This window comes from Sprattus sprattus, assembly GCF_963457725.1.
Source record: "Sprattus sprattus genome assembly, chromosome: 3".
Taxonomy (NCBI): Eukaryota; Metazoa; Chordata; class Actinopteri; order Clupeiformes; family Clupeidae; genus Sprattus; species Sprattus sprattus.
Window position 1 is genome coordinate 9,525,459 of NC_137922.1, and position 23,144 is coordinate 9,548,602.

Consider the following 23,144-nt stretch of genomic DNA (forward strand, 5'->3'; position numbering starts at 1 on the left):
GACCGTGATGTCGCTCTCCTGCCCTCTGTTTCTCCCAGAATGCCTCTGGGCTGTCCCCATCTTCCATCTCCCGCGCCTCTCTCGCCCTCTCCACTGGTGATCAGAAAGAAAGGGTGGAGACGGATCGCCTTCGTTTCCTCCACTGGACTTGCACTCTTACTCACTCTCTCATGCACACCTGCGCACAGAGAAGAGGATCCGCTTCAATACAACTTCATGTACATTTCCATATCCTCTATTTCTCAGTGAACAGCCCAGTGACTGGACACCCCGTTATGAAGAGACATAGAGGTTTGACTAGTTGTATTTTGCTAAACATACAGTATATTCAAAGCTCATGTATAATTAATGTTCTGTCAGTGCTTAAAATTCTGTGGGTTGGACATTATGACTGTTCTGTAGTTACATTATCCTTAACTTCTCACTGACCAAGCCACTGCTTGGAAGTAATCGTATTTATAATTATGGCAGAAGGGATCACACCATTCTGCCATTGAGTTGGTCAGCCAAGTAGCCATTGCTTAGGTGACTCAAGGATAATATGTTTCTTCAATTGTATTTCTTATGTATTTGATCTCACAACCATGCTAAAGCTGTGAGCATGCCATGTTGGCGGAGGTGTGGCGGCCCACCCTCAGGCTCAGGAGTGTTCCTCGGCACTGCCACTGAAGGAGCGGCTGCGGATGTGGTTCCTCAGCTGCTCGATCAGCTCCGGGTTCTGCTGCTGGATCTGCTGGGCAAACTGCTGGCCTCTGAGACACAAAGACACAGTGGACTCAGAAAGCTCACACATATGTTCATTACCTTGAGCCACATTAGAGATTCCCATATCTGAAATGCATAATAGTACTAGAAGTTTTTTTAATGATGCTTCGCAAGATTCAAAACCGAGAATGGAGAAGAGTAAAACACTGAATATCAATTTAACTACAGCATCGATGAGGGGGCCAGCAGGGCATAGTTGCCATGCTTCATGACATTATGTCAAGGGCATGGCTGTATAAGCACATTTCATGTCAATGACCAAAGATTGTCCGAGATATGAGATTTCTTCCTGTTTGGCGACTTCGCTCCCGAATTCGATTGGCTGTAACGGACAAATGGTTTTTAAACAACAAAAACTTTTGTGAGTCTTTATCTGAAGATCATCTGTGCCATTTGTGGCCGCTGAAAACTTTTTAAGGTTTTTAATTTTGGCCACATGAATTTAATAAGTTGTTATGTACCAGCCTTGGGATCAAGACATCATGGGACATAAATAATAATAATAATTCATTTTATAACACACACTTTGAAAAGGCAGGAAGAGGTCATGAAAGCATATACCAAGTTTGGTGTCAACCTGAAATACATCAAATAGTTCATGAGATTTGATCTCATTTCCTGTCCTCCATAATCTGACAGGACCTCATTTTTGAAAATACGGCATACAGTTTAAAAGTAACATGCATAAATGCGCCTCCAACTTTGACCCATTTGTGGTTCTAGAGGGCTTGACGCAGAGACATGAACAAGAATCAGGGGACTGTCCCCAATCAGTGTCCCTAATTTCAAAACGTTTTACCATACAATTCTAGGGCCTGCCATAGACTCCAATGGCAAAGGAAGAAAGAATATCAGGAAGATTTATAACAATAAGAAAAGGTAGAAACACAATGGGTGCCAACACAGCTTTGCTGCTTGGCCCCCCAGAATGCTGAGGGACAGAACTGATAGGTGTAAATACCGAATACTGCTGTAAAGTGAGTGTACTATGTAGCTGAACTCCATACTCACGCCTCAATCAGACTGGAGATGTCTGACAGACCACCCACCCCAGCAGCATGGTCTCCCACAGCGTTGGTCATCATTCCTGACATGCTGAATACCACAGAAGGACTTTTAATACACACACACACCCTCTACCTCTCACACAAACAGGGTTTCTAGGTTAACCCTTTTAATCCATTTGGTCTCCAAAACAACCTGTTTGGTGTAGTTTTACAACTGTTCAACAGTTGGTCTGCATGCATACATACAGATAAGCACACTTACAGTTGTTGCACCTGTTGGTTGTGCATGACACTTGCAGCCTATAAGGAACAATTATAAAGACACGTATAAAACAATTACAGATTTGTAATAATGAAAAATGTAAGCCAACACATCAGCAGACAAACCTGAGGCAATGGAAACTTCTATTACAGAAATCTCCGATTGGAATTTCTCTGATTACCTATTTCTTTGAGCCTATCATTCAGAATAGGCTTAAAATAAAAACTTTCACATCATAGGTTAACATACAATACTTTATCAAACAGTGTAATCAAAGATGGAGCTATATTGGTACCTGTCAAAGAGAACAGAGAAAGTCAGAGAAAGTCAGAGGAAGTCCATTTCTGCATAAGCTATGCTCTGCCTGTCTGGCATTCTGTCTGCCAACATTCCAAAAGCCCCTCCCCATGCAAAAGCCTGCTAACAATGGCCCAGATCCCATTCACTGAAGCCCTGGAAGTCATGTGTAGCACATTGCAAAAATGCCTCATAATGGAAGACCATAAAGTAGGTATGAGAGATCAATGCCCTAGAGATATTTAGGGATGTCTTATTTATGGATGCATTATTTATACATTATCCAGTCCCGGTTGCCCTCACTGAACAGTTGATATCTGTTAACAGGTGATATGTTGAATGAACTGACAAGTAATGTTTAAGATCCATAGTCTTGGACTAGAGTTATGTAAATAAGGCAGTATAAATGTCTCTTAACAAAACAACTGATTAGCAGATGGAGCAAGGGTATTCTGAAGACCATGTATCCTTACCATACTTATGAATGCAGGGTTGTTGATAAGGCTGGCCATGTCAAAACCCAATCCTGTGGCAGTCTGTTTAGAAAAAACAAATCCATGATGATAGTCATTTTCAGGACAATATGGCATTCACAGCTTTAGTGATCTTATATGCTCTTGACCCCATTATATGACATAATGAGGATATTCAGCCAGCAGCCTAGAAGTGTGTATAATCTTTTATAAAAAGTTTCCCCTCTGGGGCAAGAATTTTCAAAGGACAGCGATAAAGCCAAGTGATTTTCTTTGAGGCATTGTGAGCTGAGCTTGATTCTCTTACAATATGACTTATGTTTGATTTGATAATGCCTTCATCATAGCTTATAAATACCTTCAAAACTTTACAACCTTTCGTGTACACAACCAGTAATACAGTGTATAGAAATCCAATTAGAATTACTGGAAAAAGGAGTTTGAGTTGAAGCATTTATTTATTATCAAAATAAAACATTTTAGACAATTAAACTACCTGACTGGACACCTCTTTTTGTTTCTGCTCTGCAATCTTCAGGTTGGACTTGTAGGTGTCGTTATCTGGGTCGAGCACCAATGCCTTCTTAAAGTAGGAGATGGCTTCTGGATATTTACTCATGGATGTCAAAGCCAGCCTTTACACAGAAACGAAAATGGAATGACTTTTTAAAAAGAAAAACATCTGGGATCTCTTGGGTGTGTTGGTTGTGAGGCTGGTTTAAATCCCCACAGGCCATGTGCCATTTAAGAACAGGTGAGTCTAGGTAGAGATAGATAGCACAATCGAAACCGTACACATTTAAAACATCTTGTATTTCAATCATAGCATGGTCATTAAGCTTGAAAGGGTCCTTTAACTGGTTCCAAAGGGGAAATAAAAAACTTAACTTACAGTTAAATAAAATGGCAGAACTTGGATTTCAGTAATCAGGACTTACCCCATTCGCCCGTACGCCTTGCTGTAGGTGGGGTCAATTGCTATGGCTCTCTCACAGTCTACTGTGGCCTCAGTGTAGTGACCCAGTTTACTGTGCGCCGCTGCCCTAAGGAGATCACAGCCACACACACACAGATAAGTGCCAGGCTTCCAAAACTGAGAGGGCTGTCTTGGCTTTCACATAGATGACGGTAAAGCGGGCACAAATATTTTTTTGTCTTAGATTGGCCACTGTGGGGGACCCATTTTGGGTGTTGGGGTGTATAGCATTCAATGTTCCACAAAGCCAACAAGGTTCCAACATCACTTTCGTACAAAGAGTTTTCCATGCACATATAATGAACATTTATTTTGTAAGCATACTGTATGTGACCCATACTAACCATACCCATACCAACCATACAATACAAGATACTAATGTCATTTGCAGCTACATCCTAACTATTTCTATACAGCCCCTTATGAAAATATGAAAATTACTATATCAGATAAAAACAACAGAGAATGGATGGCAAATTTTCACTCCCCCTCAGCCTTCTTCAACGGTAGAGTCATGGGTGTCAAGTACTCCCACCTGACCGTATAACCCCTTTTTACACACAAAATCTGTTATGTATCAGGTAAAAACAACATGGCATAGATAACAACACTCCACTCAGTTTTCCATCACAGCACAGTCACTGGGGCCAACTCCCACTGGAGCCGTAGCAGAAGATTATCCCTAATGGTAATAGGTCACCAGGGGACAGATAAATGGTTCAACTTTCCCGTATTTCTCCCATTCCCACACAACACCATCATCATAATAGCTTTCAGTGTGAGTGGGAACAGGATATAACCTTATATTACAGAGAAATTGAGCGCTCTATGTAGACCCGCTCTTTGTACACATACAGTCCTTGCTTTAAGTATTTTCTCCTTTTAACCTCTTCTTCTTTCGCTCTTTCTGCACTCCATGCCATGCGTTCAATTACTTTGTATCAAAGACCTTGTACCACTACTCCTTATAATAACATGGGGTCAAGAAGCCAAATGACCTCTGCCTTGCACAGAGAGTTCACAGCACCTGTTACAGTAGTAAACAGCATTTCTTTGGTCCAGGTCAATGGCTTTTGTGTAGCAGTCCAGAGCAGAGGTGTAGTTCTCCTCCTTCATGTGATTGTTACCTGTCGGGTAAGATATTAACAGCAACAATAAGACTTTGTCTGGCTTTTGTAAAATCAGCTGCTGCTGTTTCTCAAACTGACATATATAAATACTTATTCTTCATTGAAATTTGAAACAGTTGTATTTGGAGCGTTGTAAGAGATGCTTCCAAAATCGACAGAAGGACTATTGACTTGAGAGATTAGAATATGCAAGCAGCTCTTACCTTCATTTTTCAACTGCTCTGCCCTCTCTATATCCTCTGGGAGAGGGGAGGTCTCTGGGGTGGTCAGATTGTCATTCTGAGAGTGCAGGAAGAGGACAGTCACCATCAGTCATTCATTTCCCCAGGAATCCTCCTAGCATGACCTGTCACCAGTGACTTAGTAACTGTAAGTGCTTCTGTCCTTGCCCCTTATATCACAACTACTACCACTGGTTTATCACTGGTTCATCGCTGACTTTCAAGGAAGTGGCATCGTTGATCCTTGCTCAGGAGGAATAACCTGCCCTTGACATGGTGTCACACCATGCCTTAGTGGTCAATAAGGAGGCTTAATTAAAGTGGTTTAATTTAAACCATAGAGTGTACACCTGCCATTACCTACCAGTATCTACAACCAACAATGCACTTGTTAAGGATAGATCACAGACACAGACATGTAAGATACTGTAAAGTCTAAGCCAGCCCACCTTGAGCAGGGAATTGAGGAAGAGCTCAGTCAGAGGTTGAGGAGCAGCCAAGTGACAGTCGCTGGGGCTGATCTTAAATGTGGTCTCCAAGCATTGTATTGCAACTATGAGCAAGAACGGACAGTAGCAGTATTCAATCATTTATCCACATCCATATGCAGTGAATTGAAGGACTGCTTTGTATCAAGCTGTTTTAAAAGCCTTCAGTGGTTGTGTGTCCTGAGCATTGAATCCATAATATTAGAGAATTTACTAGACTGCACAAGCATCACGTAACTGTCTCTTTTCTATCTCATAACACAATTCCATTGCTTTCTTTTTAACTCAGATTGGTGTTTATACAAGTTGTTTACCACACCTTTTATGTGAGTAACTCAAAGGAGACGCTAGCATACCTTCGAGGCTTTCCTGCTCATCAGAGCTGAGAGACCCCTGGTGTGTTTGTTCTCTGAGGAACTGCACGATGGAGAATGCCAAGCGCTTTTCCACAGACATACTCACTGTGGAGACAAAGGACCGCATCAGGGTCCTATATTGAAAAAAGTTGCTTCTGGCTAATTACACTACAGTCTGTCTATGACAACATGCAATAACACAAGTGAGGTTATAGTCATTGATAACTTAATATCTCCACCGACCTTTCTCTCAGAATAAGTTGTATCTAAAAGTATAATATGTCACTATCATCTCCTCAATCGAAGGTCTCTTGCACTAAAGTCTGCAAAGACCATGGTTAACTCTGTAGGACAAGGCTGTCAAAGTTTAAGGTTCGATTTAGGGTGTTGATGTCAATACTTTAGATGACATCAAGTACGACAAAAAAAAGATTAACATCGATGCACTAATTACATAATAGAGATCAGACGTCATCACCCTCGCAGCCGGATCTCATGCGTGCAGCCCACAATAACACACGTTGTGTTGTACGTATGGTGCAGCACAAACTGTGATGTAATACCAATAGGCTATGGGAGTCAGATTAGGCTATGGTATACTATTAGCATTTCAGTCTGCGCCCTCCTTTCTTGTCTTGAACGTCACCAGATTTAATCAAACGCACGTAGCCACTCAACGAATATAGGAAACGTCTTTCAATTTATGATTTTACAGCATGTCGCTATAACCGCAACACAAGTCATTGCTTTATCCTAACATATAAGAATCAAAGGCGGGTCCCGAATTTCCCGAATCTAAGCTGCATGGCACAAATCGGTAAAAAAAAAAAATAAGTGTGAACAAGGATGCTAGGGGGGCACCCGCCCACCTACCTGGAATGTTTTGCAGCTGTCGGCTGTCACACCGTCATGAAACTTCGGTCCAGATCGATGCTCGCTCAAGCGCCTGCGCATACTCAACGGAAGTGAACCTGGAGGATACACAGGCGAGTCTGCTCCATAGTAAACGAAGGACGCTAAATTAACCTGTTTGCTCGAAAAATTCGCATGATACTCTTGGCATGTGATGTTTTCTCTCAGCATTTTAGTATGTCGCAGGGGAAAAAGGTAACTGACTCTTGCCATTAATTTCGTCCCTGTTTATTCTTGATCAGATGTGTGTGACTGCGAGCCTTAAGACCAAGAGGGGCACTTAAATGAACCTGCTGTGTGAATTATGACTCTTGGCATTTAGTCAGACATAGTACCATGCCTGCAGTTAAACAAGAGAGCGTCAAGTTTTATAAATCCAATTAGATTTTATGCTTTGCGTTTATAAAACGTCTACGGTTAACGGATCGAATAGACATATTTGCTTTCATAACTGTTCACGATAGTATAGTAGCATGTGATTTTTGTGACCTGAAGTGATTCTGAGAAGCCCACCGTGTCACTCTGTTGAGGAACGTTGGTCCTGGTGGGAAAGCTTCATGGTATCCATCATTAGCACAGAAACTATTCGCAGTATGTCTCTGGGCCGCAGGATCGAGTTTCTACATCGGAGGTGTGATTTTCTGGTATTTATTACTTGTTTATTTAAGAACCCCTGAGTCGTGACCGAGCGTGCTTGCCTGGGTCAGATAGCCTAACTTGAGAACTCACAGCCAGAAAAGCCTTGAACCAGTTCTTGATATATTTTCAACAGCTGATAGCTGAACACTGGCCATTACTTTTGTCACTTCGCTAATAAAATAGAAAAGAAACTGAGATCTTTATTGGAGTGGAGACTATGTCATTGTATGCATAGCTACTTCTTTTGACTTAGTCCGTTTATAAAACTGATTTAGGGTCATAAAGGTGTGGATTACAGATGTCATATGCTTTTCTTTGGTTTATTCTTTCAGGATCTTGCATGCCAGGTCGCGTGTGGCCATGACCCTTCAGAATGGACTGATGATTTCAGCAAAAGGCTGCTCAGACTCTGCTGAAAACAAGAACAGTCTGAGATGGGATCTAACCCCTGCAATGATCCAGGAACAGACCGAGAGGCTGATTCAGAGAGTCCGACAGGATTTTGACACCATTGGAGCTACGGATGTTAGTAAAGTCACCATTGAAAATACTCTGAAGCCCCTGGCCGATGCAAAGTTACACTATGCCTGTGAGTATGATCCTGTGTAGGTAGTCAGTTTACATACAGTCCAGAACATACATTTGTGTCCACATGACTTTATGTGGGCAATCAATCAAACTGATTTCTAGACGTGATCGTTATTTTGAAAGCACACTGAAAAGGCAGAGCTTCCCTTGTGTTGCTATGCATTTTTCAGGCCCTGGGAAACTCAGGAGTCGAGAAACATAGAAGGCACAGTGATGTTTGGGAACTCTCTCTTAAGCATGCCTTTGGGATACCATCATTATTGTTGCTCTAGAAAACACTTAATTTATGTACTTTACTAATATTTTACACAAAAGAAAAGCTTTGCGACCTCCAAGATTGTTCCAGTCAATCTCACAGATAAACCTGTACTCCTTAGCATCCCGACATGTCTTGGACTTCCCCCAGTTCGTATCTGAATGCAAAGATATCCGCTCTGCGAGCACGGAGGCAGACAAGCGGCTGGCTGACTTTGATGTGGAGTTGAGCATGAGGGAGGACATCTTCCAGAGGCTCATTGTTCTGAAGGTAATGTGTCACAGAAAGTGTAATTTACAGAAAGGAGACAATGAGTGTCTGGTGTCTTACTCCATGTGTAATGTTTAAAGATTTTATGCATGTACATTTTCAGGTCCCGAATACATAAACAAATGCAATTCAAGAACTAAGCTTAGAAATAATAATGTACAGAAGTTACAGTGTTGTGCCATGCCTTCAGACATACATGGTCGTACATCATTGTCATACAGATTAAGGAATTTAAGGAATTGTCTCTGGCTCTATCCTGGCCTCTGTAATCAGGAACTGAAATGAAAACATGGTCCAACAACATCCAAAAAGAATGTCACACCTATTTCAGGTCTATTGAGTTGAACATGGTCTAATGAGACACGAAAAGACCCTACTTAGCCGAGGGTATGTCACTATGACTGTGCTGCGATGTTAAAAGTTATTATGCTGATGTTAAAAGTTTGTTCCAGAGTATTTATTGTCCGTTTTGCCACTTTGATTGAGCTGTGGATATGGGTGCAGATGAAGTCTTCACTGTCATGAGAGGGGAGGAGCTGGTACTTGTGCCCCCTCTCTGCATGTGGTCATGTGATCGGGAGAGTTCCTGTGTCTGGCAGAGGGTCAGGCTTGGCAGGTGACTGAAGAACAGTAGCCAACTATTCTCTCCACCAGTGTCTGGAGAGGAGCAGGCTATTTCAGAGCTGTGCACACTGTGCTCATGTCACTGGGCTTGAACAGTTGAGTTTCAAAAACAGATCAAATGTTTGTATCAGAAAATCTAAACATTTGATTAACAGATGTTGTGAGATGCTATACTGGCAGTTTTAATGGTCTGTACATATATTTATGTTTCCTAAATATATTTATGTTCAGTGAGGTTACTGTGAAAAAGCTTATGAGAAGTTACTTACAACAACAACAACAACAACATAGGCAAACGTCTGTCCATCCTAATTTGCTGAAACAGCATTTCTGCTGGGAACCAGCTCTTGGGAACATCACATGCCTGTAGATTAGAAACACACGAGTCATCCATGTTCTGAACTAAATTTATCTGATTTGGAATCATGGCCAATGTTGTGGTAAGTGTGGTGGCACTTCTGTTCTTTGCTGTCATCTCAAGGCTGAACTGTCACAGCTCCAATGAGGAGTTTTCCCAGCAAATCACATTCATTTAAGTCACGGTTACTAAAGCACCTCCTTTGGCATATTGATACTTCCTTCTCCAAACAAGGAACATAACATCTTTTTCGAAGAGAGATGTTTGTTGAGAATGAGTTGCATTACACAGCTGTTCAGCAAACTGTTCAGCATTTAACTAGATTCATAAAAAGCAAAAAAAAAATGTTTTGTTTGAACAGAAAGAATGTTTTCCAATACACACAATATAATTGTAATACATATTTATATTTACATGATGGCAGTTTTGTAACCTTTGTTGTCTGCTATTCTCACTCCAAGGATCTCTATGCAGCTTTTGTCATTAGTACATGTCTGCGCCTCTGGTTAAAACAGACACAGAACTAATATGTTATTTTGTAGGAGAAGAAGCTAAATGGCCTCTCATCAGAGACAGAGCGATTTGTAGAGAGACTGATCACGCTAGGGAAGCGGAATGGGCTGCATTTATCAAAGGAGACCCAGGAGGTGAGTGCATAGACAAGGCTCACGGTATGCTCACGGTATTACTTACCCACTGAATAATTGGGAAAACTCTAAAAATGTCTTCTTTATTTAGGAGATTACATCCATATCTAAAACGATAAGTGAATTATCAATTGACTTCAGTAGTAATCTTAATGAAGACAATACCTGCCTGTCGTTCACTGAAGACGAATTGGGTAATTACTTTATATAAGTATAAATATATATATCTTTATCTCTCTACATTGCGTCTGTCTCTCTCTAATTGTTTTATTTTTCATGCTGTGCCATATGAGGTGGTCTGGCTGAAAGCTACATGAACGGCCTAGACAGACTCGAAGACAGCCGTTTTAAAGTCACTCTGGCCTATCCCCACTACTATCCGCTAATGAAAAGGTGTCACATCCCGGAAACCAGACGCAAGATGGAGGAGGCTTTCCACAGCCGCTGTAAGGAGGTAAAGGCTGCAATTTCAATGGTGCAGTCTCATACAGTTCCCTTTATTTATATATGAGTCACAAAGGCTGAAGAAAATGCCCCTTATTGTGTATCAAGTGTTGTCTTTACTAAGCAAATACAGAAAATATATTATTTACCACAAGAAAAAAGTAATGTAATGGAATGTCTTATATAAGACTTGTTAGACACAGAAGAAGGGGTTTTTGATCATTCCTCAATGCAGAATCTCTCAAGGTTCCTGATTCCACAGTCCTTGGTCTTTGCTTGTGCAATCTTTCCTTGACCTACAAGTTTTCAATTGGATTTAGGTCAGGGGAATGGGAGGGCCATGGCAAAAGCTTCATATTGTGTTCCGTTAACAATTTTTTAGTGGATTTTGATGTGTGCTTTGGATCGTTGTCCTGCCAGAAGATCCAGCAACAACTGAGTTTTAGCTTCTTGGCAGAGGCAGCCAGATTTTCATAAAAAAAAAAAAAAACAACTTAAAATCTATAATGCCATGCATGCAAACAATACTACCGTAGCCTTTGGGGAAGAGACAGCCCCAGTTTGTTGGCATGGAGGTAATCTCATATGGTGGATTTGGAGACATGGTTGACCCCAAGATGCTACCAAATTCTGTAATCCTGAAACTGTGGTCTTGGAAGTGACCATCCTCCTCACTGTGGCTTCTGACAAAATAGACTTGCTTTCTCTTCTAGGCTGGTTCATGGTAGCTTCTTGATGAGCAGTTTGTCGTATTGGAATGGAATGTTCTTGAATCTTTCCCATGGTAATGGTTGACTATGGGATTTGTGTTTTATACCACAATAAAACAGGAAATCGTTGATGATTTTGTTTGACGTAGGCCAACTTGAAATTAGTTGAAAATATGAGGGATCATACTTCATTTACATTTCCTCATTTTTCAATGATTGTGATCTGGTTTAAAAAAATATTTTTTTCTCAAACTAAACTTACCTCAAATTTTACAGATATTTTTTTTATTTTCAATATAATATTAAGATTAATAACTGAAAAGTTTTCAATAATCTTTAACAAGGGTGCCAATGATTCTGGAGATCTCTGTAAATTACTTCTGGAGATGAATCCATGGAGGTGTGTGTGTGTGTGTGTGTGTGTGTGTGTGTGTGTGTGTGTGACACGTGACTGACGTGACTGTCTGGCTGTCTTATAGGAAAACACACCTATTTTGGAGAGGCTGATTGAACTACGAGCAAAAATGGCCGAGATGCTGGGCTTTAAGACCCATGCAGACTATGTGCTGGAGATGAACATGGCCAAGAGTTCAAGTGTAGTAGCACACTTCCTGGGTATGTGGTTCTTTGGCTCTGACGTAATGCTGTTGTTTCCTTGTGCAAAAGCATCTATGAATGGGTATGAAAAATAATCTATGCCCTGTTTTTGGTCATGTTATGAATGGATGGTGCAGTTTATTGCTATTTGTATTGTGTATCTGTTTCTGCATAGAAATGTCTTGTGTGATCTCTGTGTGTGTGTGACATTCTTTTTGTGGAGGAATTGGTGTTGTTTTTGAAGCATTGTTTGTGTTTTCACTTCAGATGAGTTTCATGAGAAGTTGAAGCCACTTGGTGTGCAGGAGAGGAAGGTCATCCTGTCACTCAAACAGAAAGAGTGCAAGAGGCGGGGCCTCAACTTTGACGGACAGATCCATGCCTGGGACATGCCTTACTATATGAACCAGGTGGAGCAGGTGAAGTTTTCTGTGGACAAGGACAAGCTGATCGAGTACTTCCCACTTGAGGTGGTAAAGGAAGGGCTTCTAGGAATCTACCAGGACCTGCTTGGCCTGACCTTCTGCCAGGTGAAACATGCCCAAGTGTGGCATGACAGCGTCAGTCTCTACTCTGTGCTGGACAGCACCACTGGAGAGGAGATTGGACAGTTCTACCTGGACCTGCACCCCAGGTACTGCACAAACAACTTCAATACCACAGACCGGTATATACTAGCAAGAAATCAAAGGGATTTTATTACGGTGTGGGTGTGGGGATCTTTACATGGTGCCAACATCACAATATTCTTCTATGCGATGGTGGATGTTTGGTGATGTTGACTAATATTGCTGGTATGTAGTTAGTATGATATAATGTTGTTATAGAGCATGACATCTTGAGAGGATCCCGTCATATACTATTACTGACATGCATATTTGATCATACTGAATGCATTACATACAGTGGGGAAAATAAGTATTTAAACCCCTGCCGATTTCGCAAGTTTGGCCACTTGCAAAGAAATGTGTGATCTATAATTGTAATGGTAGGGGTATTTTAAAGGCACAATATGCAACAATTACGTTTCAGGATTAGGGTTAGGATAAGCAGTTTAACCTTAAAATAACAGCTTAAAAAAAATTGGGGCGCTACAATTACTTTTAATATGGAGAATTGCGTCCGTGCCAATGGCATAGCAGGGTCGATAGGCATATAACTGCCTTCTGTAGTTTTGCCTGCCGATGCCCGCCGACCTGACTTTGATTACCTTCTGCCGATCCAGTAAGTAGCTTATTTGCCGTCTTGCTTAGTCTTGTGTTGCACATGATTGATGTTTGACTGTGTAAGGACAGTCGTTGAGTAATTAGTTTGTCATAATGTAAAAGTCAGCACATTTCAAGAGATTTTGTTAGTTTTAGCTGCTACCATACCTTTAGCGAATAGCTATTAATCCTTAATGCACCTTTAACAGTGAGAAACAGAATATCAACAAAACAATCCAGAAAACTGCATTTTATAACATTTATGACTTTATTTGCATTTGATGCAGAAAATAAGTATTTGAACCCATAGCAAAACATGACTTAGTACTTGGTGGAATAACCCTTGTTGGCAAGCACAGACGTCAGACGTTTCTTGTAGTTGGTCACCAGGTTTACACATCTCAGGAGGGATTTTGGCCACTCCTCTTTGCAGATCCTCTCCAAATCCTTAAAGTTGCATTTTCAATGGGAGGGAATGAGTTTCAAGCCCAATACTTGGCCCCATCCATAGTCCCCTCGATGCGGTGGAGTCGTCCTGTACCCTTGGCAGAGAATCAGCCCCAAAGCATAATGTTTCCACCTCCATGCTTGACGGTGGGGATGTTTTTCTTGGGTTCATATTCAGCATTCTTCCCCCTCCAAACGCAAGTCGAGTTGATGCCAAAGAGCTTGATTTTGGTCTCATCTGACCACATCCTGTCTCCCAATCCTCCTTAAAATCATTCAAGTGTTCATTGGCAAACAGATCAGAGTTCAGATGGCCCACAGTTCAGATGGCCCTGTACATGTGCTTCCTTGAGCAGGGGGACCTTGCGAGTGCTGCAGTATTCAAACCATTACGGTGTAGTGTGTTGCCAACAGTGGCGGCTCGTCCATAAGGGCGATTGGGCGACGCACTGCCTATGGGAAAACGAAGAAGGAAAAAAAAAAAAAAAATTATAATAAAAAAAAAATTCCTGATGTATAAATTCAATCGCACGACTACATGTAAATGTAAATTTCATATATTTCTTCTGTCGGATTCTACCACTAGACCGTCTTATCTGCCTCTGTATGTCATTGTCGAATCAGGTAACAGTCATTCAGTCAGCCTAGAGTCAAGATTCAAATGGCCCCGCCCCTTCAGGGCGATCTGGGACGAAATGAAAATCGCCCCAGACCTCTCCCATTGACTCCCATGTTAAATGCGTTTTTTTCACAAAACAGAGCTCTCAATGCATTCTCTATGGCTTCCGGGAGGGCTCGCCCCTCCAAGTCTAGTCATAAGTAAGCGACGCAAAAGGCTGTGGTAAAAGCCAATGAGGACGTCACACAGCTTCGACAAAGGCATGTCAAGATGGCACCTGTTCAGCACAACAATTCCATCCGCTCTTTGACAGAAACTTCTTTTTAGTCAGCGTAATAATGAAGATAAATTGGCCAAAAAAACAATTAGGACTTCCTAGACCAAAAGTATCCATTCAACAGTTTTCTACAAAGGGAGGGAAATTGGAACAAAAGAAAATCGCGGTCGTGAAGTGGCTAACGCGGTCTGTATTTCTATTTACCATTGTCACTTTTCATAGGTTTCACAGTGTGAACTATCTTTGAATAATTTTTTATGTGATGACTTATTTTGCTTTTGTAAGCCAATACTTTCAAGTTCAGTCAATAAATATCGTTGGTTTTGACGTATGTTGCCCCCTTGTTTATGTTGTTAGTGGACATATCATGTGTCCTGTTCAGCTATGTTACAACATACAACATTTGAGACGTGTGGATAACGAAAAAGTGGGATAATTTAATGTGGAGCCACATCATGTTTGCTTATGAAGGCTCCTGAATGTAACTTTCTTCCATAGCGTTCCACTTGTATCTTGCTACTCTAGCTATGTAGAAAGAGGGGAGATATTACTGTTGGTTGCTGCCAATAGTGGAAAAAAAAGGTATTGCTGCATGAGTAAATCGGATAACTTAATGTACCTACTGAATAGGTCGCCTTAATCATAAAAAAAAAATTGCCCCCCCTGAGAATTTTTTCAGGAGCCGCCACTGGTTGCCAATGGTTGTCTTGGTGACTGTGGTCCCAGCTGCCTTGAGATCATTCACAAGCTCCCCCTGTGTAGTTCTGGAGTTATTCTGCACCTTTCGGATGATCTCCGATACCGCACAAGGGGATATCTTGCATGGAGCCCCAGACCTAGAGGGATTGACAGTTGTTTGGTGTTGCTTCCATTTACGAATAATCGAACCAATAGTTGTCTGCTTCTCACCAAGATGCTTGTCAATGGTATTGTAGCCCATTCCAGCCTTGTGCAGGTCTACAATCTTATCTTATTTTCCTGTTTCCTTGGGGGTTCAAATACTTATTTTCTGCATCAAATACAAATAAAGTCATAAATGTTTTAAAATGCAGTTTTCTGGATTTTTTTGTTGATATTCGATTTCTCACTGTTATAATACACCTAACATTACAATTATTGAACACACATCTCTTTGCAAGTGGCCAAACACTTATTTTCCCCACTGTATATAATTTCGCTAGAGCAGTTTGCAAAGAAATGTATTGTCTTTTAGAGATCATGTCGATGTGATGATGACTTAGTTTGCTTTGTCTATAGAGTGGGGAAGTATGGACATGCTGCCTGTTTCGGTCTGCAGCCAGGCTGCCAGGGGCCTGATGGGAAGCGCATGATACCAGTGGCGGCTATGGTGGCCAACTTCACCAAACCCACTGACGCCTTCCCCTCGCTGATGCAGCACCATGAAGTGGAGACCTTCTTCCACGAGTTCGGCCACGTCATGCATGAGCTCTGCTCCAGGGTGAGCCTCCAGCCAAAGTCTGGCAAGATATTAAGGTCACCGGAATCAGGAACAGGGAAAACGAGCACTTTTCATGCTCTCAAAATACAGTCCTGCATTTTGTTAGGGTCAAGGAGTCTGCCTTGTGTTACATGATGTTAAGTTCTCTGAGGCATGGCCAAATCATTCTTAAAGGTCATGCATGCATTCAGTTCACAGGAAAGAAACTATGGATTTTACTGTGGATATCAATAAAAACTGTATGAAGTTGTGTATTCTTTCACTCATATTAAATGTTTACATTATTAAACTACTTTTAGTGATCTTGTTATATACATTTTGTCAGCAGATGGCTTCTGACCTTTGACCTTTATAGACTCAGTATGCGGAGTTCAGCGGGACCTTGGTGGAAACCGACTTTGTGGAGGTTCCTTCTCAGATGCTGGAGAACTGGGTGTGGGAACGAGAGCCGCTACACCGCATGTCCCGCCACTACAGGGATGGCAGCCCCATTCCAGACCGCCTGCTGGACAAGCTGATCGCCTCCCGGGTCGCCAACACTGGTGACTCATATAATCATATGTGTCTGTGGTCATTTTTAGAAATGACAGTTTGAAGCCATTTGTTTTTTTTGTTTTCTGTTTAAAACAAACATTCTGTTTGTCCACTGGATGGTTAACCCCAATATGCGACTACATTAAAAAACACTGTAAAATGCTCAATATTGACATCATGGTGTGAAACCTACCTGTGTGGTGTGTCTGTTGTCTGCAGGTCTGATGAATCTGAGGCAGGTAGTGCTCAGTAAATTGGACCAGTCCTTCCACACTAAACCCCAGGCGGACACCGCCCAGGAATTCGCCAAGCACTGCCAAGACATCCTGGGCATCCCTGCAACACCAGGTATTCAGTTACAGTCTCCGGTGACCATCAGATGTCATCAGGATGTTATGGTATAAAGTTCACACTTTGAGGTTTGCACTTTATCTTGGTTCGGCTGGAAGGCCATACCGTGAATGACTCTTCGTGAAGATCTCTGTTAATATGTGTGTAATGCATGATTTGCAATACATGGTCGGCTTAAATGTGATAAATCGTAACATGCTATGTACTCGGAAGTTTTTCGTTCACGGACTTTAATGTTGTTGAGCCCATCACAAGCACTCTTCAGGGCAATTACACATACCCAGCTCTGTTCAGCAGTGATGTCTCTGTTCCATAGCAGAGTGAATATTGCCCCCTACAGGATATTTTTTTTTATTTTTTATTATTCTTTATTTCAGACACCAAGTTCCATATAAAGTAACAGACATACAATGTTATATATATATAAAAAAACAGAAAAACAAAAAGATACAACACACATAATACAGTGCATTAAAAAGTATGAAGACTTTTATTTAAAGGGTGTGCAGATGCCTACATATATCCATGCTTGTGAATATTCCTGACATTAATGTGTAGCACCTGTTTGTTTCCTGCCGGCCTTACTTCTCTACAGGCACAAACATGCCTGCCAGCTTCAGCCATCTGGCAGGGGGTTATGATGGTCAATACTATGGCTACTTATGGAGTGAGGTCTACTCCATGGACATCTACTTCAGTCGATTCAGAAAGGAGGGCATCATGAACCCTAAGGTAATCACGAGCCTCAGTACACTTTTATAAGATTTCACCATTTGCTATGTGTGCTGTATGTGTGTGTCTTTACAGATTTGGATCAAACTGCATAAATATGCCTACTATAATTTGTCTTATTATGCTGAGAAATGTTTTGTTACAAATTGTTCTGTGTTTTTTTATTCCTCTTTTGACATTAGTCTCAGCAATTAATGTTGATTGTGCTGCAGTAGAGCTATAGTGTCCAGATGCTAAAGAACCTCTCCTGATGTGTAGGTTGGGATGGAGTACAGAAAGGTGATTCTGGAGGCAGGCGGCTCAATAGACGGGGCTGACATGTTGAAAACCTTTCTCGGCCGTGAACCACGCCAGGATGCTTTCTTTTACTGCAAAGGACTAACAAAACATGTGAACGGCTGTGTATGATCTTGTCTTTCATCATTGTTTAGTAAATGTGATTCATCATACAGAGTTGCAATGTCTTGTGTAACAAAGCTTTAATTGGAATGATTGTTTTCATTTAACACCAGTCAGATCCATGTGACAATATGGGCTCTCCAAGTTAAAAATATCTCTTTAAATCTTTTATATACCTGGAACTTATACACACACACAAAAAACACTTGAGCAAAGAAAACAAACAGGGCTTCTTAAAATGGAAGAAGCCAAATACAGATGTATAACCCCTCAGGGAAAATACATAATTCAAACACGTAAGTCCAGGTGTGTTTGACTTCGACTTTGACTTTGACTAGGTGGCATGAGTCTCTCCTCTTTTTGTTTGGCGATGGTTATATTCGTTCCTGGCCATGGGAATAAGCATTCACTTAGATGAAACAGCCACACCCTATTATACATTGTTATACATCCACATCCTTATCTCTCTCTATATATATATATTCGGATCCTATATTAATCAGTTACACACATATATACATGTCTATGGTTACACACACCAGAAGACTTCACGTGGAAACATTTGCAGTTGAACATGTACATAACCTTTTCTTACACTAGGGGGAGACAAACTTCACTAAAACAACTCGGCTCTGTTGACCACGGGGAAATAGTTTTTTTCACCACCTTTAAAATCGCGTAGAGTATCAGGCAGAAAATCCAGCAGAGTGATTAATACATAGTTTATTCACCCGTGAGTTACTTTTCTTCGTTACATAATCAACACATTCAGTACATGGATAACAAATGGGATAACTGTCTTTTGTTTGCCCTTGGGATTATACTTCACATCATTTTCCCACGAAATGTAATCCGATTCGACAACCTCGGACGAATTCCAACCTCTCCCTTCGTTAAATCCATATAAATTGATGTTGACGTTCTGCGGTAATTCGACATACAGCCTCGTAGACAAATCAACTTTATGTCTATTTTTAGTATCGCCAAAACCAATTGACTAGGTTACACAGTCTAAGATCCATTATGTTCTGTTATCCACGTGATAGATTGGTGTGTTGCTGACAAATTAAATAAACGACACATTTTCAGTTCTAGATTACGATAGAATGGAAACGGCAGTCAGGTACTTCAACGTGCGACATTTTGGTAATCAACCAAGCTCGTAAAACACCGCACAGGTCCTTCCCCTATAGTGTTTACACTGGGCTAGGTAATTTACTCAACACTTTCATTGGTTCTTTCCATGTGCCCATCACAGCGCATGATTCCTTGTGTTAGAAACTGAGACCTACGAATCTCATTCCAATGAAATGGTCCCAGTAAAACCGCTTTACCCTGTAGACTGCTGTGGTACAGGCCGACACATTTGGCTATCGTCACTGCGTAGCCTAGCTAGCTATATCAGTTGTGACTGCCTGAGCTGATTGTTGCCTTCTGTCATGTTTCCGTGTCGGTTTCTCTTTCAAATGTATCCTATCTGCTCATAATAGTCAGGCTGTATGTTATTTTATAAATCTTAAATGTAAGGTTTCGGACGGATTTAAACGGTGATTTGGGTGCGGCACTGTGTTTGGAGAAAAAGGGGTTTGCGCTGTGACGGTGGACTTTTTTGCCTTTTGTATTTCCTCGCCTGTTGTGGACATTTTGGATTGCTATTTTATTTTTTGGGTTTTACATTAATTTTAAATGTTTCAAGGAGGGTTGTGTGGCTTTTATGGAACGATAGTATGATTTTGTCAGCATCTCCTACTTAGGTTTTGTTTTCTATCGACAAGAAAACTTTAAACGAAAAATAAGTTTGGAGAGGATTGATCCAGGCGAAAGAATGCATTAGCAAGCTAATCAGTTAGCTTATTTCTCTGCCGAACCTGGAGCTAGCTAGCTGATGTAGCTATCCACATATCAAAGAACTGAGGCGAGGTAATCCGTCTGCCAAATGACTCCTTGACAGAAGAATTTCAACGTCTTATGTGGAGGATTTTAATTCAACCCGGACTTCAACCCTTAAATGTGTACGAACCACTGGAATACACATCTAACGTTACAGCAAAGGTAAGCATGGTATTCAAGTGTGTTGATTTTAAGTTAACGTTATCCCTATCGAGAATCATTCAAGCATCCCTATAACGTTACTGGCCGATGTTAATTCCAGCTGTCGCAATTCAATTTGAAAAGGTTTTGGAAGTGTTTCGAATGTAGAGGTTATGTGTTTTCTCAGCATCATTCAAAGCCAATGTGCACAGTAACCTTCGTCGCTGGTCATAATTAACGTTAGGCGAAAGGTAGTGAAATCCCCAGTATCACATGAGAATGAATTAAGAAACATTCAACAATGCGTGTTACCCCACTGCAACGCTAGAAAACGTGTATTGCAAGAAGCCTAGCAGAGCACTTAACCAGCCATATGTCGTGATGTTTTGATGATCGAAGTGAATGTCACTGGCGTAGTAGACAGGTCGATGTAAGAACCTGCAAGTGCTGATAATTGGTGGTATTTTTTTGTTTTTGTACCACTGAAAACGACAATGGAATGACTTATCAAAATATTTACGAATCATTATAAGTGATGTAAAGAAAGCTAGTTATTCACGGCAGTGAGCCAGAGCCATGTACCGACTGTCTCTCCGTCGTTCTGGCCAGAGGTTGAGGAAAGAGGAGCTAATCGAACGTTAGCAAGTGAATGAGTACCTGCCCTGTTTTTGTCGGGTACGTTTTGGAGCTGTGTAGCTATGCAGAACATTTTGTGTTGCATTTGTGTTTCGTAGATTGTTTACTGTTATTGTGCTATACCATTATAGTATTTGAATCCTCTAGAGTTCAATGGAAAAACAATTTAGCTATCTGACGTTGGCCAAGATTCTTTTCTATTTATTATTCATCACTTCCTGTGCGGAGCAGGTTCTTACACCGGGTATTTGGCCGATAGCGATGCCTCTTGTTGCGACCAGCTTCTGGCACTGGGGCTTTTTACGGTAACTCAAGTAAACTAGTTACTTTTAGAAAAGGCAGCGAGATGGGTAGCAGTGCAGGACCGTGTGTCCTATTTGATGTTCCTGGTAAACTGCACCTGTTATGCCTATAATCACCAATTTATTTGCACAAACAGGCCACAAACAGCATTAAAAAGATAACATTACAGATTCATATATTATCAACTTTCCCTTAAAGTTCGGGTCCTTTTCCTGAAGATCATTTTAGTAGCTAACTTAGGTGATAAAATCCTTTTAAGTAGATAAGGTAGGCTCAGGCGGATTAGACACCACTCATCCTCATTCGGTATAATCCTCTTTGCACTTTGTACCCAAACGTATGCAGCCCACTGACCCAAACACACTTGACCCGCTGTGTACGAATCACACTCCTCTTAACCATGTCCAGTCAGCAACTTATCTCCAGCCGCCATCACAGCTGCTTAGTTAGCCAGGTAGCCTAGACGAGCCCTTTCGTTGGAGGTGTGTCGCCAAGCTGTAAAGGTGAATTTGCAAAAGGTAACTGAGGTAATCCGTCTGTAACAGACATGGCTCCTCATTCATTGTATTTCAGCTTTTGGCAAAACCTTGTTAAAAACTCCTGATCGCTTAAAGAGATTGTCTCTCATCTTCTTAGTGTGGAAATGCAATACCTAACTATCTCCTTTTTGGCTCTACCTGAGCTCTTAGCGAGACGCAGCGTTTCTCTTTATCTCAAAGCCACTGCTTTTGGACAGCAGTGCTTCTTTGACCTCTGAGGATATCAGCCTAGTTGTGATACTATAGTTTTATGCACTGCTCTCTTTTAAATGTTTGATTTACAGATTTGGCATGTAGATATGCAAAATGTGACATTTCTCAGTCATAACCATTAACCACGTGTCATGCTGCTTTCAGAATGCGATATTGTATTCAGTGTTTTTTTTTTTTCTTTTGCTGAGCTCTTCCTGGCTCTGCCCTCTGGGTAGTTAGTTCACGCCACCTCATATGAATATTGAGCTGTAAACACCATTAATTCTGAAAGCTGTCAGATGTAATTTATTTCCATTAGTTGTTTGTCAACCATGATGTCTCCTCACAAGCAGTGGAACATCTCTGAGTCTGTCACAGTGGTCAGGGTTAGATCATGAAGTTAACCAAACTTTAGCTGTGCCGTTTGGCAGCTGAGGGATGTAAAGCCAACAAATGGGCGAGCGCTTTGGTACAAGAAGCTCAGTAGTGCTTTGAAAGCCTGCCTTGAAAGCATGTGTGCATCAAAAAGCGGCAAAACTGAAAATTCCCCCCCTTAAATTCTATTTAAAGAGGTCTGAATGGGGATTTGCTTGCCGTCCTGCTGTGAAGTTAAGTGCGCCTGTTTCATGAATAGCATTCAGTCATACCCGTGTATTGCACATTTACTAATGCATTGTTGCACAAATCAGTATAAAGCCGTTTTCTGTAGTCCCTGCTGCATGTTCGTCCACAAACAGCCATTCAAAAGTGAAACTTCTCTAGTGAAGAGCGGCCACTGCATCTGGAGTGTGTGGACAGTAGGCCCTTTGAAGCGGATTAGAGACTCCCAGTGTTTGAGAGAAGGATGTTTTGCTCTCTGCGTTGTGTTGCATTTGAAAGCACAATCAAGAGGAAGACCCGTTAAAACAGATTGAATTTCCCAAAGACAGTGTCACAGTGAGGAATGAGTTGTTCAGAGCACTGCCTGGTTGAGAGAAGTAGACTTGCTGCTTTTAACTCTGGTGTTCAGGAACTGTACTGATTTTTGTACAAACTGGACATGACGGGTAAAAGACGGGATCAGTGACCCGCATTTTATGTTGGCTGTGATCTGCCTGAGAGGTGGTCTGTTTATGGCTTCTTCCAGTGACCTTTCACCCCAGGCTTAGACCTGGCCTTTAAGATGTCCCTTGGGCTGCTGGGAACAGTGAAGCCTCTGCACCCTAATGGCCCACCATACAGAAAGCAGACGCACAACAATGGAAACTGGCACCCTGGAGTCAACACCCCTCTCACAGGTTCAGCGATACAAAAGATTTATGACTTTTTTCCATGTAAGCCCTCTGTGCCTTTACAATTTCTCAGTCCTTCCAGAGAGAAATATTTAGACTCTTCCTGCAGATATGTTTCACACAGGTGTG

General features: G+C 41.4%; 3 protein-coding genes across 3 annotated transcripts in view; 2 read left to right on the forward strand and 1 right to left on the reverse strand.

The window, feature by feature from the left end:
• Nucleotides 1-640: 640 nt before the first annotated feature.
• sgtb (small glutamine rich tetratricopeptide repeat co-chaperone beta) lies at nt 641-6,075 on the reverse strand (the record flags this gene model as incomplete). The annotated part of the gene is made up of 10 exons (XM_080834475.1): nt 641-752; nt 1,777-1,860; nt 2,035-2,072; nt 2,805-2,867; nt 3,301-3,439; nt 3,743-3,847; nt 4,808-4,907; nt 5,114-5,189; nt 5,581-5,684; nt 5,976-6,075. 10 exons carry the CDS (start codon nt 6,073-6,075, stop codon nt 641-643), a joined length of 921 nt encoding a protein of 306 aa, XP_080690601.1.
• A 966-nt stretch (nt 6,076-7,041) lies between these two features.
• Nucleotides 7,042-18,052, forward strand: nln (neurolysin (metallopeptidase M3 family); the record flags this gene model as incomplete). The annotated part of the gene is made up of 13 exons (XM_080834459.1): nt 7,042-7,082; nt 7,859-8,115; nt 8,492-8,640; nt 10,165-10,269; nt 10,361-10,463; nt 10,563-10,723; nt 11,903-12,038; nt 12,288-12,654; nt 15,826-16,027; nt 16,383-16,569; nt 16,781-16,909; nt 17,508-17,644; nt 17,903-18,052. The coding sequence occupies 13 exons, from the start codon at nt 7,042-7,044 to the stop codon at nt 18,050-18,052; spliced, it is 2,124 nt and encodes a 707-aa protein (XP_080690585.1).
• Nucleotides 18,053-19,368: 1,316 nt separating this feature from the next.
• The window catches only part of erbin (erbb2 interacting protein), a 63,267-nt gene continuing 59,491 nt past the window's right edge, over nt 19,369-23,144 (forward strand). The window contains exon 1 of the mRNA XM_080834131.1: nt 19,369-20,095. The gene's annotated coding sequence lies outside the window, so the exon portion shown is untranslated. The remainder of the gene's footprint in view (nt 20,096-23,144) is intronic.